Source organism: Dendronephthya gigantea, unplaced genomic scaffold, assembly GCF_004324835.1.
Source record: "Dendronephthya gigantea isolate DGI-Jeju-01 unplaced genomic scaffold, DenGig_1.0 000001F, whole genome shotgun sequence".
Lineage (NCBI taxonomy): Eukaryota > Metazoa > Cnidaria > Anthozoa > Malacalcyonacea > Nephtheidae > Dendronephthya > Dendronephthya gigantea.
Window position 1 is genome coordinate 4,383,536 of NW_021163011.1, and position 21,534 is coordinate 4,405,069.

At 38.6% G+C, this 21,534-nt stretch overlaps 2 protein-coding genes across 2 annotated transcripts; both read right to left on the reverse strand.

Moving 5' to 3' along the window:
- Positions 1-493: 493 nt before the first annotated feature.
- LOC114527578 lies at positions 494-3,032 on the reverse strand. The gene is made up of 2 exons (XM_028549273.1): positions 1,397-3,032; positions 494-847 (listed from the first exon to the last, which is right to left on the reverse strand). The coding sequence occupies exons 1-2, from the start codon at positions 1,737-1,739 to the stop codon at positions 585-587; spliced, it is 606 nt and encodes a 201-aa protein (XP_028405074.1). The 5' UTR covers positions 1,740-3,032; the 3' UTR covers positions 494-584.
- Positions 3,033-5,397: 2,365 nt separating this feature from the next.
- Positions 5,398-21,491, reverse strand: LOC114530892 (sacsin-like). Its single transcript, XM_028552498.1, is given in 5 exon segments — positions 5,398-11,246; positions 11,248-14,665; positions 19,025-19,167; positions 19,324-19,408; positions 20,809-21,491. Coding segments are annotated over 5 exon segments (9,747 nt in total). The 3' UTR covers positions 5,398-5,828.
- Between the last annotated feature and the right edge of the window lie 43 nt (positions 21,492-21,534).

Genomic DNA, 21,534 nt, shown 5'->3' on the forward strand with positions numbered 1-21,534 from the left:
ACTGTGCGATTACATGCAGAATTCCAACGTCGTTGGTTAACTTATATATCGCAGTTATATATACTCTACAAAAGAGAAATAATTCAGGCAGTAAGACCAATGAAAAAAAGACTCAATTCTCTAGCTTTTATGCGAGATACGGGGAAAAAACTGTCGCCGCCATTACTATAAAAATGATATCATGATTTTAGCAACAAGATGAGGAAGGACGTCATTCTACAGTAAATATACACGTGTTCATAGTCACTGTCAATTCTCGGTGTGTGCCAATTCAAATAAGTAGTTATTTAGTGGAATAAAATTAAATGACTGTGGTAATGTATATGACAAGACACTCCTTTTAGGCGGTTACATAATGAAATTTATTATCTTCAGTGAAGTTACAACTACTGAAGTATACCATCTCTAGTATATATATATATATATATATATATATAATTATATATATATATATATATATATATATTAATATATATATATATATAGACGGACAGACTAGTTTTGCCTTTTGTTATAAACATTTCACTACATAAACTACAAGGGTTTTTTTAAAACATCTATAATATGTTGTTCCAAACGTTATATTAGTTATCAGTCACGTTGAAAGCCATTTCTTCAACACTGGTTAGAAATTCTGCAATAACAAGTGCCTCGCCGTGTTTATTTTCCAATGCAACTTGTTTTGCAATCCTTTGGGTAGCCTCGCTGTAGACCTTTTCAATCACAAACTTTGACATATTTTGTGCCGCACCATCCATTTCAATTTCCCATCGTTTTAGTAAATCATCCAGTTCCTTTGAAACTTTGAATTTTTTAATTTCAACTTCAGGTTCGAAAATGGAGCCATCTATAATGGGAAAAATAGAATCGCAAATTTAAAAAAGACAATTTTTTTCTAAAATTTACTAGAATTGACAAGCTTATAAAAGCGCATTTGGAACTGAATCCTAACAATGAATTATTCAATAGTTCTGGGAAAACATTTAAATTTCCTCGAACTCTGCGGGAGCTCTCGCGAGTGTTGAATTCTATGGCGTCATATAAATTGTCTGAAGTTTAAATCTTTATATGACCATGCAGTTTTGAGTAGAATTCCCGTCTTTATAGTCTTTATATCCTTAAAATCATACGAGAAATAATATTTTTATACATCATGTATATAATGATATTTTTATACATCATATATAACCCTTTTTACAGTCATTTGACTTTTGTTTGAAACTAACAGCCTGTCAGCCTCGCGATCGAATTTTGAATAGCTAGTCTATATGATATAAATTAAACAGTATATGGCTCACTGGACTAGATATCTTTACGACTTATTTTCCAAGCATATTTTTTCACAGTACTTTAAATAGTTGTGTGGGGAAGGATAAAATTGATAAACTGGACTTACCGCCTGAATTGCTTATTATCTGTAAAATGTCTAGTCGACGTTGAAATTCTCTGATTGCCGACAATATTTGACTTGAATCAGGATCGTCGAAATTTATCAGAAAATCATACGGCAATTGTAAATCATTCATGCTGATATTACTGGATTGCTCAAGCTTTATTAGATAATCTACAATGGTACAATCCATATTCCTGGCTGGAATGTAGCCGTAGGTAAAGAATTTGAAATCTTCTTCTCTTTTATTCTTTTTGAGGAAAGCCAAAACCTTATAAAGAATTTTTCGGTAACTTCGATAAGGCGTTTCTAATTTCTTTCTCTTTAAAAGCGAAGCCATCGTTGTCATCAACGCCAAAATCGAATGGCGGCGATTTGCAGTCGCAGAGGTATAACATGATTAACATCACCCCATCGTCATCATCCCTCGGTCACATGTTAAATCTTCCTCCCACTATTGGGTATATATACTGATCACGTGTTACATTACATATTCGTCTTTATATAACACCATTCTGATTGGCCAATTCTGTCACATAACATGTATATAGTTCAAGCTACCTTTTTATATCTGACCCGTGGAGGCTGATGAATACACGATTACGTTGTAATTACAGACAGTCGTTATTACGTTGTAATTACGAAGTCATACGCTCATATTCATCATCGTGAGAAAGGCTAATACAACAATTCCCGTTCCGATTTGCATGAAATTTTGAAATTCATCAAAGTATGATATTATCTGTTCAAATGCATTGTTTTCATCAAGGCATGTAATTTTACTTAGTTTTGACCAATTTCGAGGTATTTTAAACCGAATTTGAAAATTTCGAAACACTGAGGAAAATCACAATTTTTCCTTTGGTCCTTCGTCACCGATATGCCTGAAATTTTGAAATTCATCAAAGTATGATTTTATGTGTTCAAATTCATCGTTTTCATGAAGGAATTTAATTCTACTTAGTTTTGAACTATTTCGAGGTATTTTGACGAAACTGACGAAAATTGCGATTTTTCCTTTAGTCCCCCTTTCCGATTTGCATGAAAATTTGAAATTTATCAAACTATAATATTATGTGTTCAAATGCATTTTTGCATGAACAAATGTAATTCTACTCACTTTTGAACTGTTTTGAGGTATTTTGAACCAAATTTGGAAATTTCGACGAAAATTGCGATTTTTCCTTTGGTCCCGCGTTACCGATTTGCATGAAATTTTGAAATTCATCAAAGTATGATATTATGTGTTCAAAAACGTTGTTTTCATTAAGGAATTTAATTCTACTCAGTTTTGAACCATTTCGAGGTATTTTGAACCGAATTTCGAAATTTCGAAAAACTGACGAAAATTGCGATTGTTCCTTTGATCAGAATAACCGGAATTGGGTCCAAAAACCGCTGACTACTATTTCAGGCTCTGCAAAAAACATCAAACCTCGTTTTGATAATGATGGTTCCACAAAGAACTCAGCAAATTTTATTCACTAAAGCTATAGCAATCATTAAATATTCACTGACAAGAAAACTATGCAAATTTTACTGATATAACTTCAGGTTGTCATGCTAATCTTTCTTTCCATGCTGGACTAAATAGTTATTTACATAATTACATTGTTTCTCCAAAAATATCTTTCCTTGTATACGTGCTATGAATAATACTTTTGGGTAGGCTAACTGTAAACATATATACAGCTAGGCTACCCAAAGGAATCATAACATAGCAGAAAGTAGCATTGGTGATACTGAAAACAAGCAACCTACTGTATGATTGATCTAAAATATGAAAAGTACATGATTCATTAATTAACCTACAGGAAAAAAGTGCAACATTTCATTCTGGATGATAAGGAGGAGTTTGGTTCATGAGAAAACAACATACCTCTTTCACATGTAAAAAATGAACAGTATGAGAAAACATATTTTGAAAGATTTTTTAAGCAGATAAATTTATCTCCATTTACCTCTTTTTAGGCTTTTAATATGGAAAGACATTTTTCAATATACTGCAAAAATGAAATACATCCATAAAGTGAAATGAATGCAGCCAATACATAGTTTTTCAATTTGTTCACACTTCTAATTACTACCGATCCAGTTTTCACAGCTTACAATACTCTATGAAAATGTAAATCACATTTCATAAACAGAAATCTATCATTGTATTGAGATTATTGTCAATTTACACATTTCTGTTTCTGTACTCATTTGTTTTTCAGTATTAACATTTACAGTATAGGAAGGCAAAAAAAATGTGTACAATATCCATGTAGACAGTAGGTAGCCAACTTCTGCTAGAGCATATGCAATTTTAATTTAGGATGTTAAACATTGATAGAGCATGCTTATTTTTGGGCTGCCTATGTTCAAGGTTACTAGATTGCTAGTATAAAATCACCAAAAATATTTAACAAAATACCAAATGACTGGCGGATGACTTTTTCTTTAGAATTAAGATAAGGTTAGAATTCAGATTGGGGTTTCTTGGCTATTTATTCAATAAGGAGAAAAAACTAGATGACCACCTGGCAGCTATGTAGCCACATCCACTAACATTTGATTAGATTGTATTATGGCCTTCATAAGTACTGCTTTTCATGACTAAAGTCACATAATCAAAAACATTTAAATCATATCTAAACATGCCAGTGATGCCACCACATAAAGCCGTATTTACCTATAAAGTCTATAAATGTCCAAAAATATGTCTGGCTGGTTGAGGTCTTGAGGTTTATAGTGAAAAAATATTTAGCATACATATCTGTAAAATTCTACTGCTTACCGTATTTCCTACTTGAACAACTAAGTTTCAACAACTGGTAATTTCTTTTTCTTACATACATAGCCTGATAGTGATAGCCACAGTGAACTCAATAGCCACCATAGCAATATCATAAAGAAGTAAAGAACCACTGAAATGACTGAATGCAAGCCCGCAATTCTCCAGGAAGGAAGAGATATTACTACTGAAATACTTCATCTTAGCCCAGCCTTAGCCTCATACTGATTTACATTTTAGATTCACAAAAAACTTCCAAATTTAACGAGTACATCTTTGGCTTGACATTACCTACATACTGTCATGTGTTCAAATATTCTGTATAAGCCCATGTCCATGGATTAATTGACTTACCGAATGTATTCGATTAAACATTAAAAGGCCATTCTTTTTGGAAGCATAGCGCTGACAAATCATGCACTGCGACGTACTAGTCATGAAACAGCATGAATTAAAAAGCTATCTTTATTGATTTAAAAAACAAACTGGAAGTGAAAGCTAAGTAACTAAATATAATTCATTAATGGATGAGAGTTTTTCATGCGTGCTTAGTCTATGCCATCTCCGGCAATCTATTCTTTAAATCTTGATCAGTATTTAACGTGTAGTGGTTAACAACAATATTCATAGGTATAATCAATCTAATTCTTTAGCCACACTATATTAGATTGCATAGTTGGTATACTTTCTGGAATTCGGGAATATATAAAGCCATGGTTCACTACCTTTCATGAGGCGTATTCCATTCAAGAATTACAAACGGTTTTACCAGACAAAAAAGACGTAATTATAATCCGTTCATGTAAGTCATGCAATCATCATGTCGAATAATGTACCTATTTAAACGATTGAAAATTCAGAAAAAAACGCTCAGAAATGTCAAGTATATTTTTAAATTGTACTCTCAAAATGAAATTGAGATGTTCAAATATAGCGGTAATAAAACGGATATATGTTACCCCAATTGTTACCCCTCCTTTAACTTGGACTTTGCATGAGAAACGATCATTGAGCGAAGCAATGAAAAATAATATAGTGTGACTCAACTATATTACCTGCCGGTTGCAGGCTTCTGAAGTCCTCTAACTAAACCGTTCAATTATCCGCGAAATACAGGGTATATGAAAAATTCTACAAACGTTTTGGAATGTAAATATTTCCATGGTTGAATAATTTAGCAGTACCTAATCGCACGCGTGCGTGAATCAGTAAAAATAAAATTAATGCTTGGTCTTAGCCCCTAAACTAAAAGACTGATTCTTATTGCTCGGCGACCTTTCTTGTCTGTGGTCATGAATGCATAACATGCATGCCTGTCAAAAAAATTTTACTACACCGGGCACCGACAATTGGTCACAGAGCGACTGTCTGCGAGTGATAAAAACAAGGCTTAAATTGCACTTTGTTGTGTGGTTATTCTAATGACCAGGACGATTATGTCGAATGTTTAAAACCTGGAAGTATTATTATTAGCTAGTTGTACTGGCATTAGAATGCTGTTTGGGAAGAATTTACTACAAGTATTTCGGAGTATCTAATGCAAAGTGGTGTTTGCAGATTTTTTATACACCCTGTATTAATCCAGTTATAATCATAAAAAGATCGCATAAAAAGTCGATCGTTGAGAACTAAAATGTTACTTTCTTACTTAACGTTCAAAAACTATTCAGAAACAAAAGTTTCCACTGCTTCAAGAAGCCCCTGAGCACTTTCAAAAGCTCTTTCTGACTGGTCTGTACTGAAGGCGTCCGCTGGAACAATAGCTCCTGGTTGCTGGTTTGGGTAGCGAGTGGTCAGATAATAATTACCAACGACAATGGCCAAATCGGTGATTTCAGCAGGTGAATCTCTCAGTTGACATACGTAATTCGCCAAGAAGTATACGTCGTGTGTGTGTAGCTGATCGTTGGTTAAACCACATTTGGCGTACAATGCTCCTTTCAAACTCTTCTCTACTACCTGGTGGCTTAGGAAACACACTAAAGCATCAAATGATTGGGATGAGGAAAGCAAAAGCTGGGCAGCCTCCAGATCACGACGGGCTTGTCTCAACCAACGCCTTGACTCGAATACATCAGGATAAGTGTAGTCAGACACTGAGCGTGGAGATGAGCCACCACGTGGGCATGAGCCACCAAAACTTCCTCGAAAATTTACATACGTCTCTCTTTCCCGTCTAGCTCGGCGACTCCAACCAGTGAATAACGTGGAAAATCCACAACTATGATCAACTCCAGATTCTTCAGCCTCCATTCGTTTGATTTCACTTAGCAGGAATCTGAACATTTCTCCTGCAAATTGAAAATTATCGGGATTCTTGTCGGGATGCCATCGTAGATACAGACGTCGTATGACTTTTCGGCGGAGCATAGCTGGCAAACGCCATGCTTTAAGGATGGCTTCTCGAATTTCTTTTTTCGCCTCATCAAGACTGCTTGGCAAGCAGGTTGGATCGCCTGTGAAAGGGACTAGATCATAGGTCTGGTTTTCTCCGGCATCGTCTTGGACAAACTTGTACAAGTCAACAACACTGACTTTCTTATGTTCATTCCCCAAGTCTATCAAATACTCAGCAGTGAAATCGCACGGGTCGTCCTCTTCATCAACGCGTGAGATCACTTTAGCTAAAACATATTTCATGTCCATGAATCCGTCGTCTTCTATTCCTTCTGCCATTTCATTTGACCCTACCTCTATGCCATAAGCAACAATCTCTCCTGCATGGAAAATAAACAACGGATTCTGTTGAAGAAGATAATGATACACCATAGGTACCTCCACACCAATCTTAAGCTCTTCTTCAGAATAATCCTCTGCTATGTTAAATTGATCTAAGATCCCGGGGATCTGAGATGGTGATTTACACAATAACATGCCGGAAATATATCTCAGAGAGCTTTCATCGAATGCTCGGTATGCGATTCTATCAATGCAGTATGCCAAGTGAATCGCTACAGCTTCTTCAGCTTTATGCTTGATATAAAGCTTCCACGACTTGTTTTCTTCAACAACGTAGCACTGTCGTCCTATAGCACTGTTCACGAGTGGTTCTTTTGTTTTTGTTTCGATAAGGTGCACCTTGATACTATGCATACAAATAATTTCTAACTTATTTGTGCTAAATACAGATAATTGACTTTCCTCATCTTCGGTAAGCTCGGTGGAATTTTTTTTGTGTTTCAATAAGCGGATAATTGCTGAATGGAATTCCGGCGATCTTATGACCAGTATGTAACTTTTAATAAAGTCACAAAGACCATCTTCTTTACATAAGGAACATCTTTTGTTAAGGCAATTTGGATCCAATACTTCATTGAACAAACTTTCCATTAACTTAGGTCGTAAACGTTGAGGTAGTGCATTCAAATATTCATTCTCTTTTTCCCTAGGTAGATCACACTTTTCCAAAGGAAGCAAAACGTTCAGATTTGCACGATTGGCTAAAGCTGATTTATATCTAGGAGCAATTTTGAGGATTAACTCACTGGATTTGACAAGAATTTCCTTTTCGCTTGGTAGAAAGAGTTCTGTTAGGTCACATATCTTCGTTTTGTTGCCACCATGACTCTCAACCAGTAAGCATTGGAAGAGGACTGTCATTGCCGCTCTAGCCTTTTCAAAAAGATTGGGATTCATTTTTGTATTTTGACATTTATCTCTAATAGTTTTCAATACCGTGGCAAATTGCAAGGAGGTGAACTTCTCCGTCGCGCCAAGTCGCTTCATCAAGTGCTCGTAAGTGCAATACCTCCGAGGAACAGTGTACAAAAATGGGATAAATGTTGAATCAAATTGCCTAGTCTCAAAGGACAATCTATCACCAGGGACCATGACCATTCCTTCTTCTACTAGGACACATGGAATGCCACTTAGACGTTTACCAATGCTCTTGCAATCTTGACTGCAACCATCTGAAATGTCTTTGGCGTCACTGCAGTTTAACTCTTTGCTTAAACCTTCATAAATTGATATCATAATCTTCTTTAACAAATTTGACTGTGGCAACACTTCATCTCTTCTGCATATCTCTGCAAGAGAACTTGAAAGATTTTGCAGGTGGCTTACAATACTCTCAACAGATGGTACTTCTTGGACTCCCAAGTAACGTTGCAATTTCTCATCAGGCTGTGCCCAAGGTGGAAGGAGTGCAGCGCTAGTCCACGTTAAAACATGATATTTCCAAGGAACGGCTTCAAAAAATTGGACAAACGGTGGTTCATCATCAATAGTATTGCATTGAAACTGTCTGTGTAATGACAGAAGACTTGATTCTACTTTTTCGGGTGCGATAAAACTAATACTTGACAGGGAACACAGGAATTCCTCACTTCGGAGATGTTCGCTGTTGAAGAGATAATTAACGAGTATCTTTGACTTCTCGATATCAGTTGTTGGATCAAGATACAATGCAACTTCTTGACAAAATTCTAAAAACTGATTTTCTTCTACTTTTGTTTTCATACCAATTTCAGTCAAAAATTCCAGCCACCCATGACTTCGGAATGCAGCTGGTGGAAAATGATCAGAGTTGTCCTCAAGCATAATTTGGAATACTTCGTTACGTGGGTCATGGAATTCCCGGGCATAATGAAGGTCACCTTCCTCATCAGGTATGCACAAACTTCCTGTTAAGAAGTCTACGAACGCTTTCTGCTTAGAGCTGCCGGTTTGGAGTAAAGGGAGAACGTCTTCTTTTATGTGGGTAAGGTATAAGATCTGGCTGTCTCGATTAAAAATTTCAAAACACGGAATTATATATTTGCGATAAAACTCTGGAAAGCTGAGTTCTACTCCAACACCAAGCCATTTGAAAAGCTGATGAAGGATTGCTGCTGAAGTTGTATTGAGGAACAAACATCCGGTGCGAGTCTGAAGTTTTGCCATTTCCGACGTTGGAACACCATGCGGAATCACGGCAGAATGTAAATAGTCCGTTAAGCTGAAATATGTACCATCTATACCTATGTAGATCGGTAAGTGCTTGAGAATAGTGGCGTGTTCTGTTGTCAGATTGTCAATATCATCTTGCACAAAACTTAACACTGCGCTTAATTCCTCGGTGCTCAAGCCTGAGGTGTCTAGACAGCCAGTTCTCCGCACAAAATCAAGTACTTGAAGAACATCTGGGACGTTGTGAGGTTGCGCTACGTGAGAATCGGTGACATGAGAATTGTCATCAGCAGGAGGGACTTCAAGGACGGTACCAAATTGTGGAAGAAATCTTCCAACTTGGGATGCTGAAGTTACCGAAGTCTGAACTTTCGGTTTCTTTACAGTGATATCCGTGTTTAATCTTGGGCAATCAAGTTTTTCCAATATGTCCCGTATACGCTTTCCTTGCGCTGAATCTGTACTACGGCGTGTTGCGTCGAGCACTGTCTTTCCGTTATCGATCGTAACCAATTTATCACTGGTGGTGGGGATGATTGGCCAGACTCCTAGAACAGATAAAGGCATCTCATTGTTGTTTAACTTAGGATTGATATGGTTTTGCAAGAAGTCCCAAACACGCTGGAACCACTTTCTTGATAATGGACCATTCTGCGGGAAGTCCCAGGCAACGTGTTCAGATGTTCCTCTCATATGCACAGGAAACACGCGAGGGAAGTGTTGATTTAACGCGTTCACTGTAAGCAACTGCATTACCCGATTTTCCGGAAGTTTGTCGACATCAGGTACACTGTACACAAGATCGGGATGGACAAATAGATTTTCATCTTCTGGAAAGAGATCGCTGAAAGTAGAACGATAAACAGGTTTACCACTGTCAAAGACTCTCAACTGCCCATCGGCAGTAAGTAAAATTGGAAGTCCTTCCAAGAAATCCGGGAACTTTTCCTCCCTTTGGCAGTACTGAATGAGCACTTTCAGCGCGGCAATTTCTCTGATATTTGACTTCATTAGGTTTATAGGAAGGTTTCCAACATGGCAATTCGAGTTTGCATCGGAAAAACTTCTCATGAAATTGATTACCGTTAATGGTGTCAAGGTATTACAGGTTACTTCCGCAGACGAAAAACGGTAGTATAACATCGTGGGAGAATACAGCAGCAGAGGAAGATTCACTCGAAGCAGAAGCTTGAATAGTCGATCTTCATCCAGCTTCAACTGACCTTTGCCTTCGATGAAATACGCATCCCGTGCTGATAGCCAGAAACGAACCCTATGGATGACATCATTTGACGATTCGTTTTGGGGATTCGGTTGGGGATGTGTCTTCTCTACAGGCTTATCGTCGGCAACAACAACAGGCAAGACCTCAAGATTATTGCTACCCATGTAATGATAAACTTCATGCGCCAAAATATACCAGGGAGAATCTTTTGAGGGAGTAGGAAAAAGTTTGTGGTACCAAAAAAGTCCTTGTTTGGCATCTAAGTTGTTGCTAAACAAGCCCCTACAATTATGTTCCGCCATTCCTTGAGAGAAAGGTATATACCGTCTTGCCTCCAAAATTAAGGTTGCGTACCCGGGAGCAAGAACGCTTGCCTTTATAAAATTGTTCCACTTGGTGAGCGGGCTGTTTTGGTCGGTGTCATGCCAGAGGTCTCTTCGAGAGGAGTCAAGAGCAAAATGTCCGTTGACATGGACTGGCAAACGTGTTTCCACCGGGAGTGGCAGGAAGCAATAGGCAACATATTGTGGTTTGGGTTCTGATGCTGAACGTTGTGGGGTAACGAGTGCGGCGATTCCACCGCGTGGAAAGAGACCGTACTGACGTCCGTCTGGTATAGAGTCTCTTGTCGTTTTGTGCGAAGTTCCACAACACTGGTGAACGATCCAGGTCTCATTGACGTTATTCGAATCCGATGTGGTCAGCGGGTAAGTTATTCCACACCACTCAACATCACCTGTCGGAAGGTGTTTGCTTCTTTTAATAATATCGGACAACTTGCGGCGCTTTTCCTCATTTTCTACTTCTAATTTAGAAATTACGCTGTATAACTGTTTGAGTTGGCCATCTTTATTAACTTCAGATATCGAAATCTTTTTGACGTGATTCAAAAACAACAGCATCTTCTTTGATTCGGTTTCGAATTTTTGTAGAAGCTCCCGGAATTTGTAGTTTGCAACAATATTGTTGAGATATGAGCGAATTTCGGGATGTTTCGAACGTTCGTAGTGGAAGACGAAACATTGTTGCTTTTTTTAGGTTAAAATATTCACCAAGGTATCCAACGAGGACATCTTTAAAATCCTCTCTAAATTCGTCATCAATTTGCTGAAACTTTTCACCAGGAGAATCAGGTGTCGCTTCGGGCGCATATCGGCAGTGTGGGTCGAGGAAACATAATGTATCTTCGTCTGACAAAAAACTCGGGCAATCTGTTAAATGATAAACCGCGTTGAAACCAATTCCATATTGCCCCGTCTTCTCCGGATCGTCAGTTTTGCTACCAATGCCAAGTTTTTGTATTCCTTCAAGATCCTCTTCAGTGAAAGGCTTATCATTGTATACACAAAGGGCAGGTCCCTGAACCTCTTCAGCATGATTCTGTAGAACCTTCTCGTGAGGAAGCTCTCTTGTATCATAAATGAAGTGAATTTCGCTTGCTCCAGCATCATCGGCGTTTTGTACGAGCTCTTTTAAGATTCCTGAATCACACGGATATGATTTTAGAATGTTCTTCAGCCTGTCTGTGAGTTTCTCGTGTTGGCCAAATGGAGTTGCTATAGTGCTGGAATATTTCTTCAGTCTGCGGTTCTGAAGTGATTGTGCTCCCAAGTCAAGAGCTAGTTGAGAAGGAACATCCTGATGTACATAACGGGCGTCACCTCGATCTTTCAGCCAGAATGTGAGATTTATTGTTAGCTCGCCGCTCATGCAGAGCACATTGTTGCTGTCTGGTAAAGGAATTTTACCGATTTGGGACGACTCGATTTCGTGATGGGCATCCTTTAATGCGGTTGCAAAACACACAGCGAGTTTGATTTCGTTTTTACTCAATGCGAGACCGGCTTTTGTCTCTTGAAGTGACTTTAATGCGTCGATAAAATCCACGTGTGAAAATGTTTCTCTGACGCCAGCCAAGCTTAACAGTTTGCTGTAGTTTTCACGATAATCAAAGGGGACGCTATATAGATATGGTGCGCCGCTGCCAACCCATTTGTAAGCAGCTTTTCGAGTTGGCACAAAATGACCATTAATGAACAACCAAGATCTCGAGCTTAACTCCTTTAACAGCAGTTTGCCTTCTGACGTATCATCAGGGTACACTCGGGTAAGAAAATGGTCAAGGAACTTGTAAACTCTCATACAAACTGACTCGAGTGATTTCCGTTTTCCAGAAGTGACATCATTCACGCTGATTGCTGCGTCAAGTTGTCCAAGAACATCTTGCACCTTGGGAAAACGGTTAACAAACCCTAACAATTCCTTAACCTGACGGCCAAGTTTCGCACAACCAGTTTCGTCCGAGTCGTCCACAATTACACAGCTGGAGCCGACCAAATGCTTCTCACTTGAAAGAAACACGTCGTTGGGTGCAAATAATTGTTGTTTGTTAAGTGTTGATCCATGCCACGGTAGTTCATAGCCTTTAGGACATTTTGAGATGAAAGGCAAGAACTCTGTACGTCTAAGATCTGATAAGCTGCTGGAATCAGGCTTTGGAAGTTTTTCAATATTTTCCTTGAGATACTTGATTAAATTCTTTGTTCGTTCTAAACCTTTGTCTCGGCTGATGGCGGAAACAGATCTCGCTCGATCACATATTTCGGACCAGGAAATTTGCTCGTTAACCATTCCGAGCAATTCTAATGCATACATACGGTTACCTTCCAGAAAGCAGTCCCCGAAAGGAAAGCGATGATCTTCTGAGGAAAAGAGACACGCTGCGGGTCCTTTTGGGTTGATAAGACTGGACGGTTTAGCTAGGTGTTCACCATCTTCTGAGCAAGTTATGCATTGGTAAGAATTCAAAAGTGTTTCAAACTCACTTCTACCACGCAAAATGCGATCCAAAATGAAGCAAATGATCGGGTCTCGTATGTTACTGGAAATAGTGCGAATATTTGGCAAAAACAATTTCTCAAGAAACGTTTTTAAGTTCAACGTGCTCTTTAGTACAGCTTTCTTTTGTCCTGCTTTATTCATTGAGGAGAGGACATTAAGAGGGATATCAAATACGTCCTTTTTCAGCGTTTTCAACGTATTGCAAACTTTTGGGACTTGGCGCAGCTCATCATCTAATATGTACCCTTCTTTTATCGATAGCCATTTACCATCACTGTAAAAAAGCGGCAGGGAATTTGATACGATCTTCTCATACACACTTTCAACTAACTTCCCCCAAGTGGAAGAAGGAAGTTTGTCATGTACGGGCCATAACGTATACGAGGAACAATCATGTGTTGGAAGGCCTTTCACGTCGTTTAACAACTGCAGGTAGGCAGTACATAAAGCATCACTGAGAAGAGCTTCATTCCATCGAACTTCGAAAACCTGATGTTGGCTTGAGGTTGTTCGTTCCCAAATCCCACGTCGATTAGACGTGACTGCAAAGTATCCGTTAACATGGATTGGTAATCCTGTTGGGATGGACAATGGTAGAAAGCAGAATGCTTCTCCATTGATTGCGTCGATATTTAACTTTGTTTTTGATTCATCGCTCGGAACAGAATTTAATCGCGCTGCTGCTCCACCGCAAGGTAAAAGACCACGAGAACGACCTTCTCCAGAGGCTAACGAAACTGAGGTATCTGTTCCACCACAAGATGCCACAAGCCAGGTTTCTCGAGTATCTGATTTCGACTGACTTTGCATAAGGTTTGATGGCATCTCTTTTGTAACGACCTTAAAAACTTCACATCTGGAGGGAGTGATCTGTTGGATGAAGGACGAGCCTACCAACTCATGTCGCCACCAGTTTGAGCATTCTTCAATGAACGGACGTTTGGATAAGTTGGAATCACTGCTTCTTTTGATCTTTGACCCTTGTTTCGAAACAGATAACAGCAACCTCATATCACTTGGATCGGAACAATTCTCAATTTCGTATAACTCTACCTTTGTAACATGTTGAGTGAAAAGTAACAGAAGTGATGAACATTCTTTAAGACTGCTGATAATTTCTCTCACCTTCACCTCGTCGTAGACACTCTGGCAAATATCACTCTTCTTCGAATCGTGAGATGTACGGAAGGGAAATCGAAATAATGTTCCACTAAAGTTAAACTTGGTTCCATCTGCAATTTGTGTACTACACCCAAACATTCCATGATACGGTTGAAACTGATCTTCAAAGACCGAGAGGGGACGTGGGTTAGAGGAAAGATCGATACGAATACCTGGACGTGATTTGTCTGGGATATGGTTCTCAATGTGGTTGATATTGGGATCAAACAGCACAAAATATTCACGGCTAACAAAGCTTGGAACATCAGTTAGATGATAAACTGCGTTAAAACCAAGTCCGAAGCGACCGATCTTTTCCAATTCCTCCACTTTAGTTGCACCAGCTAATTTGTTGATATTTTTGAAGTCGTGATCAGAAAATCTTCGTTGTTATATGCCCCGAGTGCAGGACCTTGGCTTTCTGCCATATCTGGCGACAACAGTGTCTTTGTAGGGCCACATCTCCAATCTACAACAAAGCGAACCACACTTGCACGAGCGTCATCAGCATTTTGGATTAATTCTTTGAAAATACTACCCTCTGTGTACTCTTGCAAGACGCTTTTTATCCGATTGGTTATTGATTCATATGGCCCCGTCTGTTCAAAGCCCAAAGTCTCGGCAGACAGAAGACATGTACTCAACGCTGGAACACCCCAAAGAAGCCTTGCAATTTTATTGGAGACCGAATCATGTATAATTTGATAATCTCCAGGAATATCAAGCTCTGATCCTCCTTTTCGCAACCATTCTCGATCACAATACGTGCATTTCTTGCAAGCAGCTAAAACTAAAACATTATTCCTACATTGCACAGGAACAAATACCTTTTCTTGCAAGTGGCTGGGCAACACGTTTCCATCTTTTACCACCCATTGTAGAATATCACGACATACTGCTAAATCTTGAGTGACTTCGACTGAAGAGTGTGGCGTATGATTGGCGTGTTTCTCCCGAACGCTGTCCAAAACTCCAAGAATGTCCTCATCTGAGAACTTTTTTCTAACACCATGCTGTAAAAAGAACTTGATTAACTGTTGCTTCGAATGAAATTCTTTCGCAAGAAGGAATAGGTGAGGGCGGAGATCAATTTTGAAATCTGTTGAAAGAGCGACACAGCTCGGTTGACAAAATCCATTTCCATGCCATATCCAGCCGGTTAATACTTCCTTTGCAAGGGCATTAGAGATTTCACCAGGACGAAATTTGGAAAGATGGGAATATATTTGAACAAGCATTTCTTGAAATTTTGCCACTTCTAGGCCGGAAAGAGTTCTATTCTTCTGCGCCCTCCAACATTCTATACAAGTTCGCAATTGTATGATGACGAGATGTAATGGCGGATCAAGTGTCAAACCAAAAGCCTGTTCAAGCTGGCTGTTTACATTCATATCAATTGTTGGCATTGAAGATCCGATGAGTAAAGCTTTCGATAAGCTACGAACTTCAGATGGTAGAAGCAGAGCTGGCGTGTTATACCACTGCACGAAGTTTGGATAATTTGAAGGCGGTTTAGTGGCACATGGAATCCATCTAAGATTACTAAGGTCTTCTTTCAATGAGCGGTAACTAGAGTAGTCATTCAGGTAACCTGGATTACCATTCAGTATTGTAAGTAACGCAGTAACTTTTCTGGTGATTAATGGAGACGATTGAGCAGATGATGCAATCATTTGGGCAAATCTAAGGATATCACTGGCCACAAGCATTTCTTTCGTCTTAATACCAAGGTATTTTAGTTTGGAAATTATATCAGAGGTAGCGAAAAATCCAGTGGGAAAAACATCCTTCTCGCCATTCAAGACGTCTTGAAGAGTACGATCAGTTGGATCGTACAACTGAGTAGGCGGTTTTCGTGTACCACTCTGGGTAGAAACAAAAGGAAGATCTTTCATGGCGTTTAAGAATTCTTGGCTTTGAGTTTGAAATAGTGAAATTCGCTCTAGGATCCATCCCATGAGTACAGTGATTTGTTGATTGTTGTACCGATTAGCTGAAATGTCAGGAAAAACATACTGCATCAACATATCAGCTGAAGAAAGAACTTGGATGCCAAGCAAACTCAAAAGTCGGCGAACGTATAAATCAGTGCACGGAATAAGTATACGTTCCTTTAATAACTGGAAATTTGTTGGAAGCTGAAGATCTGCAGAAACAGCTTTGAGATGTTTAGCAGCTGTGACTGTGCCATGGAGGGTTTGGAATAACGGAAGTTGCAGTAACAGATCTTTATCAGTTTGGGATATTGTGTAGTTTAAACCTGATAAGAACATAACGAAACTTGCACGATCCTCTGTCGTTAATTTTTTTGCTGCTTGTGCAAGTAAAACGTTCCTGGAAATTCGCTTAGCACAACAACACACCAGACGTGTTGGCGGGCAACGTAAGTGTTAATTCTTTGTGGGATTGTATGTAACTTGGCAGACTTGTGATGACAGTGCAGCCACAGGCTGTGAGTAAATTGCGTACTTCAGAAGGAAGATTAGTACACACGCCTTCTGAACCAAAAATGAACTTTGAATTTTTTGACAAAACACCAAGATGGTTGCCAATAGGTAAAAGAGGTATGCCTTCAAAATCTGCTAGTGAAGTAGGGAATGAAGAGTTAATCCAGGACCACGTTGCTTCAAGCCAACTTTGAGGTGGATGATCAGACATTCCAGGGTTCCACGTCACTTTATCATTTTTAGATCTAAACCAACTGGATGGTAAACATGAGCGAATATTCTGAGTGACAATTTGGTTGGTCAATCGAACTAGTTGGGTCGGTTGTTTTGCACTAGGTCTCGTCGCTGCAATACTAAAAAGTTTTCTTTTCACATCTTCTTGAAGGCTATCATCAAGAAAACGATTAGACATGTTGGGAAGCAGGTCCCAGCAGTTTCCATTGTACAAGTACCGATGCTTTTGGATTGGAAGAATGCTTGTGTTTGCAAAATGTGATGAAATGCTTGTTTGCTAAGGGCAAGAGGGGAATACCCGTAATGTCCGTTGAATTCCCGTCACTCAAGATGTAGGTAAGCAGGTTTAATTTTTCTTCTCGTGAGGTTATGTTAACACTAGTTTCTGGTTCCTTTAAAACACTTCTAACGATAACAGGCGATATAACTTTCAGAGAAAAGTTAATTTTTCGAATTAATTCCAGAACATGAGGGGGCAAATCTGTAATCACAGCATGCCGTTGTGAGATAACTTTTAGTATAACTTTGCGGGTTTCAGAAGTCGTCTGAAGAAGGTCTACAATACCATTGGTCAAAGTAATCCAACAATTGCCAGTGTTTCTCGTTGCATAAAAAAGGGGTTGTTGAATCATTTGCTGCAACATGGGATTCAAGATACACTTCCAGTGACCTTGAATATTTCGGAAGACTGGCATAGTTGAATACACTCGACGGCTTCTTTGGATATCGCTAAGACCAGAATTTGGTTCATTGGTAACTAAGGCCTCTAGAATCTTGCAGTAGACAATACTAGCGATCTCAGATAACAGCAATTTGTTCCATTCAGCCGTGTCGTTGTTTTGGCATTCCATGCCAGGCCACGTAAGACCACGGCGGTTGTCCGTCAAACCAAAGTAACCATGAATATGAACGGGCATACCAGTTCTGCAATCAACGTCCGGTGGTAAAGGTAAAAAGCAGAATATTCTTCCATCTTTGATTAAGGAACATTCATCGATAGGAACGGCTAATCCGATCCAGGGAAGCAAACAAAGCTTCGCACGCAATTGAGTGATGCGTTTATTACTCGAGCCAATTTGGTTTACCACTAACCACTTTCTGCACTCTACTCTTCCATTTGAAGATGTATTTATACCGATGATGACTTTAGATTCTTGCACAGATGACGTTTGTGTAGCTACAGACAACAATCGTTTGCGCTGGGTCGTTACTTGGGCTCTTGTTTCATTTGACAACTCGACTTTAAAGATACATTTCATACAAGCGTCGTCTGTTCGCTTGAAAATACTGATTCTTTGCACGCTCTTGAGAAACAGAAGTATGATAGCGGCCTCCTGACGCAATGATTCAAACAAGTTATCGATCATGGTTTCATTGTATACTGTTTTGGAAAGTTGAGATTCCGGAGTGTTACGTAATGGAAAACGGAACAATGTACCGTTGTAACATTCTGCATTTGATAGATCACAACCAAATATATCGTGAAATGGAGAAAACTGGTCATATAGTTGAGTTTGAAGTAGGCTATGTTTAATTTTGAACTGTCGACCAGACTCCCCTCTGCCAAAGTAAATTTCATGCGGATCTAAGAAGGCAACATTTGTTCCACTAACAATTCCTGGAAGGTCTACAGAAAACAGACACTGAAAAATTAGTACTGGTAAGGATGAATAGTGTTATCCAGGGGGGGTTGTATAAAACAACTTTTTAATCACGATTTTTGTAGTTAATTAAAAAAACGTTGCTAACGTAAATCACGTAATTAAGCCAGTTGTGTAAAAAAGTAATGATCTGAGATCATGAGGTGTCTCAACAAAACTGAGGGATAATGCGCCTAGGCTAGACTCATTTGTCGAATTTCCCGGGTGTTTAGTTTATTACGGATTGCTCCAAGGATTTACAATTCAAATGGCGTTGAATCGATAGATCGAAAAGATAAAATACCTGTGATGTGATAAACTGAATTAAATCCAATACCAAATCGTCCAACTTTTAATGGATCTTCTTTCTTGTTGCTACGCATGAGGTTTTGAATGCCATCCCAGTCTTCTTTTTCGAACACGGCATCGTTGTAGCAGTAAAGCGCAGGGCCTTGGAACTTGCCTAACTCTGGCGTGAGAAGCGATTGTGTGCCATGGGTTTTATCATCGTACAGGAACTTGACTTCTGTTGCTCCTGCATCATCAGCGTTTTGAATCAATTCCTAATCACGCAGAATCATATTCAGACACGAGTTATAATTGAACGCAAAATCGTACTTATTAAGGATTGAACTGAACTATATATGCTCGAAGTTATACTCGGTGAAACACGTCAACTTTCTTTTGTATCAAAATAGAAGATCCACTATTTGACCTACCTTCAAAATCTGCCCACCATCTGGATATCTTACCAAAATACTCGCGATCAATTCAGTCAGCGGAGGACGTCGCTGACCAAAGGAGCTACCTGGAAAAATTCATTGTTAGCTACTCTTAATTCTTCCCTAAAACCATTTTTCACCAAAAACTAGCCTGCAAAAAAACACCATTGATCGAATACGGTCATGTTATGATGAATAGAGCCTTATTTTTTATTTGAGTTTAAAAAATGTTTCTCAGTTAGTGGGCTCACTCACGCAAGCATAGACCTATAGTCACGTTTTTTTCATTATATGAAAATTGATGCAACGTCCTTTTCTATAAACAAATTCAGAAACTCAAAAATAGACATCTTATTTGTTTTCCAGTTGATTTTCCAGTGCGTTTGTCTTTGCGCGTGCGCTCTATGCGTCTATGCGCTCTATGTAGCTATATCCGTAAAAAAGATTGTTAAAACAACTGATTTAACTGAAACCGTTGCCTCAGATTCATCTCTTTGTCATCAATTTTATTTGATAAAAACACCTGAAAATCATGTTTTTAGTTGTTTTAACCAATAAAAAATTGATCTAATTTAAAATGGATCTGAGGTAATCTATTTTTAAATTGTTTACTGCTTTGTTTAGCGTTCCAGACTATAAGGCCTTGTCCACACTAATGCGTTTTGATATGTCTCGTTTTTCGCTTGTTCAAAAACGCATCGATTGCTTTGCGTCCACACTAGCGTTTTCGTAGCGTTAATTAATAAGAGATTTAGCTGCAAACATGCAACTAAGTTGCCAAGCAATAGCATGTTTGGATCCGCCATGTTTGATTTTTGGGGAAATATTACGTATCGTTTTTATGACTCCGTTTTCGTAGCGTTTTTGACCGTCCACACTAAAACGATACGTATGCGTTTTCATTTGGCTCCACTTTCAACAGCGTTTTCAAATCAATGCGTTTTTATGAAAACGCTCATCGTTTTCGGTCGTTTTAGTGTGGACGGAAGGCCAAAACGCATTAAAATGTCTCCGTTTTTAAACGAAAACGCATTAGTGTGGACGGGGCCTTAAGGCTCTCCCTATTGGGCTATGATTAAAACAGCTATACAAATTTTAATTAGTTGCTCACTGAGAACGGGCTTATTTACAAAATTGAAATTGTAACTCAATATTCCTGTATGCTAGAAATACAAAAGCAGTTCTGCAGTTTATGGATAATGCAGGAAATAAAATCAATTTCAATCTTATAATATATTGCCACAGTAAACGTAAGACTTCCTCGTAATAAATACTGTCTTCGAATTACTTTGTATGTATGTATGTGTATGTAAAGTCTTTATTAGAAATTTAGCCACAACAAACGTGTGACTTTACATGGATAATTATGATACAATATGTATAAATATTTACATTATTCTATAAATTGAAAAATTTCAAGTTTATATCAATCGTATTTAAAAATTATTAAAAAGGCATCTATTTACAAAGCATCGTTTAAACCTTTCTCTTTTAACTTGGGGGAGGGTGTAATCGTGAATCTGTGCCCTTAATGTTCTTTGTTTCTTATCAGGCAAGAGGTCATAATGACTATGTTCAGTATCTTTAATTATTTTTCCAAATAAAGTTTTATCTCTCTCTTCAATTAGTGAAGACATATTATATTCTTTGTCCGTATATCCATATCGATTAGCTCGTTTGAAAAATTGATCTATCCGTTTTAAGTATTTCTTCAGTAATGCTGAGCCCCATACTTCGATTGCGTAAGTAAACAAGGAAAGGATCAAAGTTTCAAATAATTTGGTCAATTGATCACGGGGGTAACCATATAGTTTGCATACTCTTAAGATATGCATTCGTCCACTAGCTTTAGACAATAAACCGTCTACATGGATATCCCAACAACAAGGATCGTCTTGAAAGCTTACACCAAGGAGTGTGAGCCATTCCTTTCGTTCAATCCCATTAATTGGGGGTGGTAACTGATTTAATGATCTCTTACTTATGACCATTTCCCATGTCTTAGACATAGTCATTCTGTTTTCATATGTCCAATCTCTAATATTTTTAACTTCGTTGGAAGCGGTGTCCCAAGAAGTGGTAACCGGTGCGCTGACTGTCATGTCATCTGCGAACTTGACTAACATATTTTTATCTGGATCTTTTGGTTTTATATCGTTTACCATCAAAGAAAACAAGAAAGGGCCCAATACAGTACCTTTATAATAT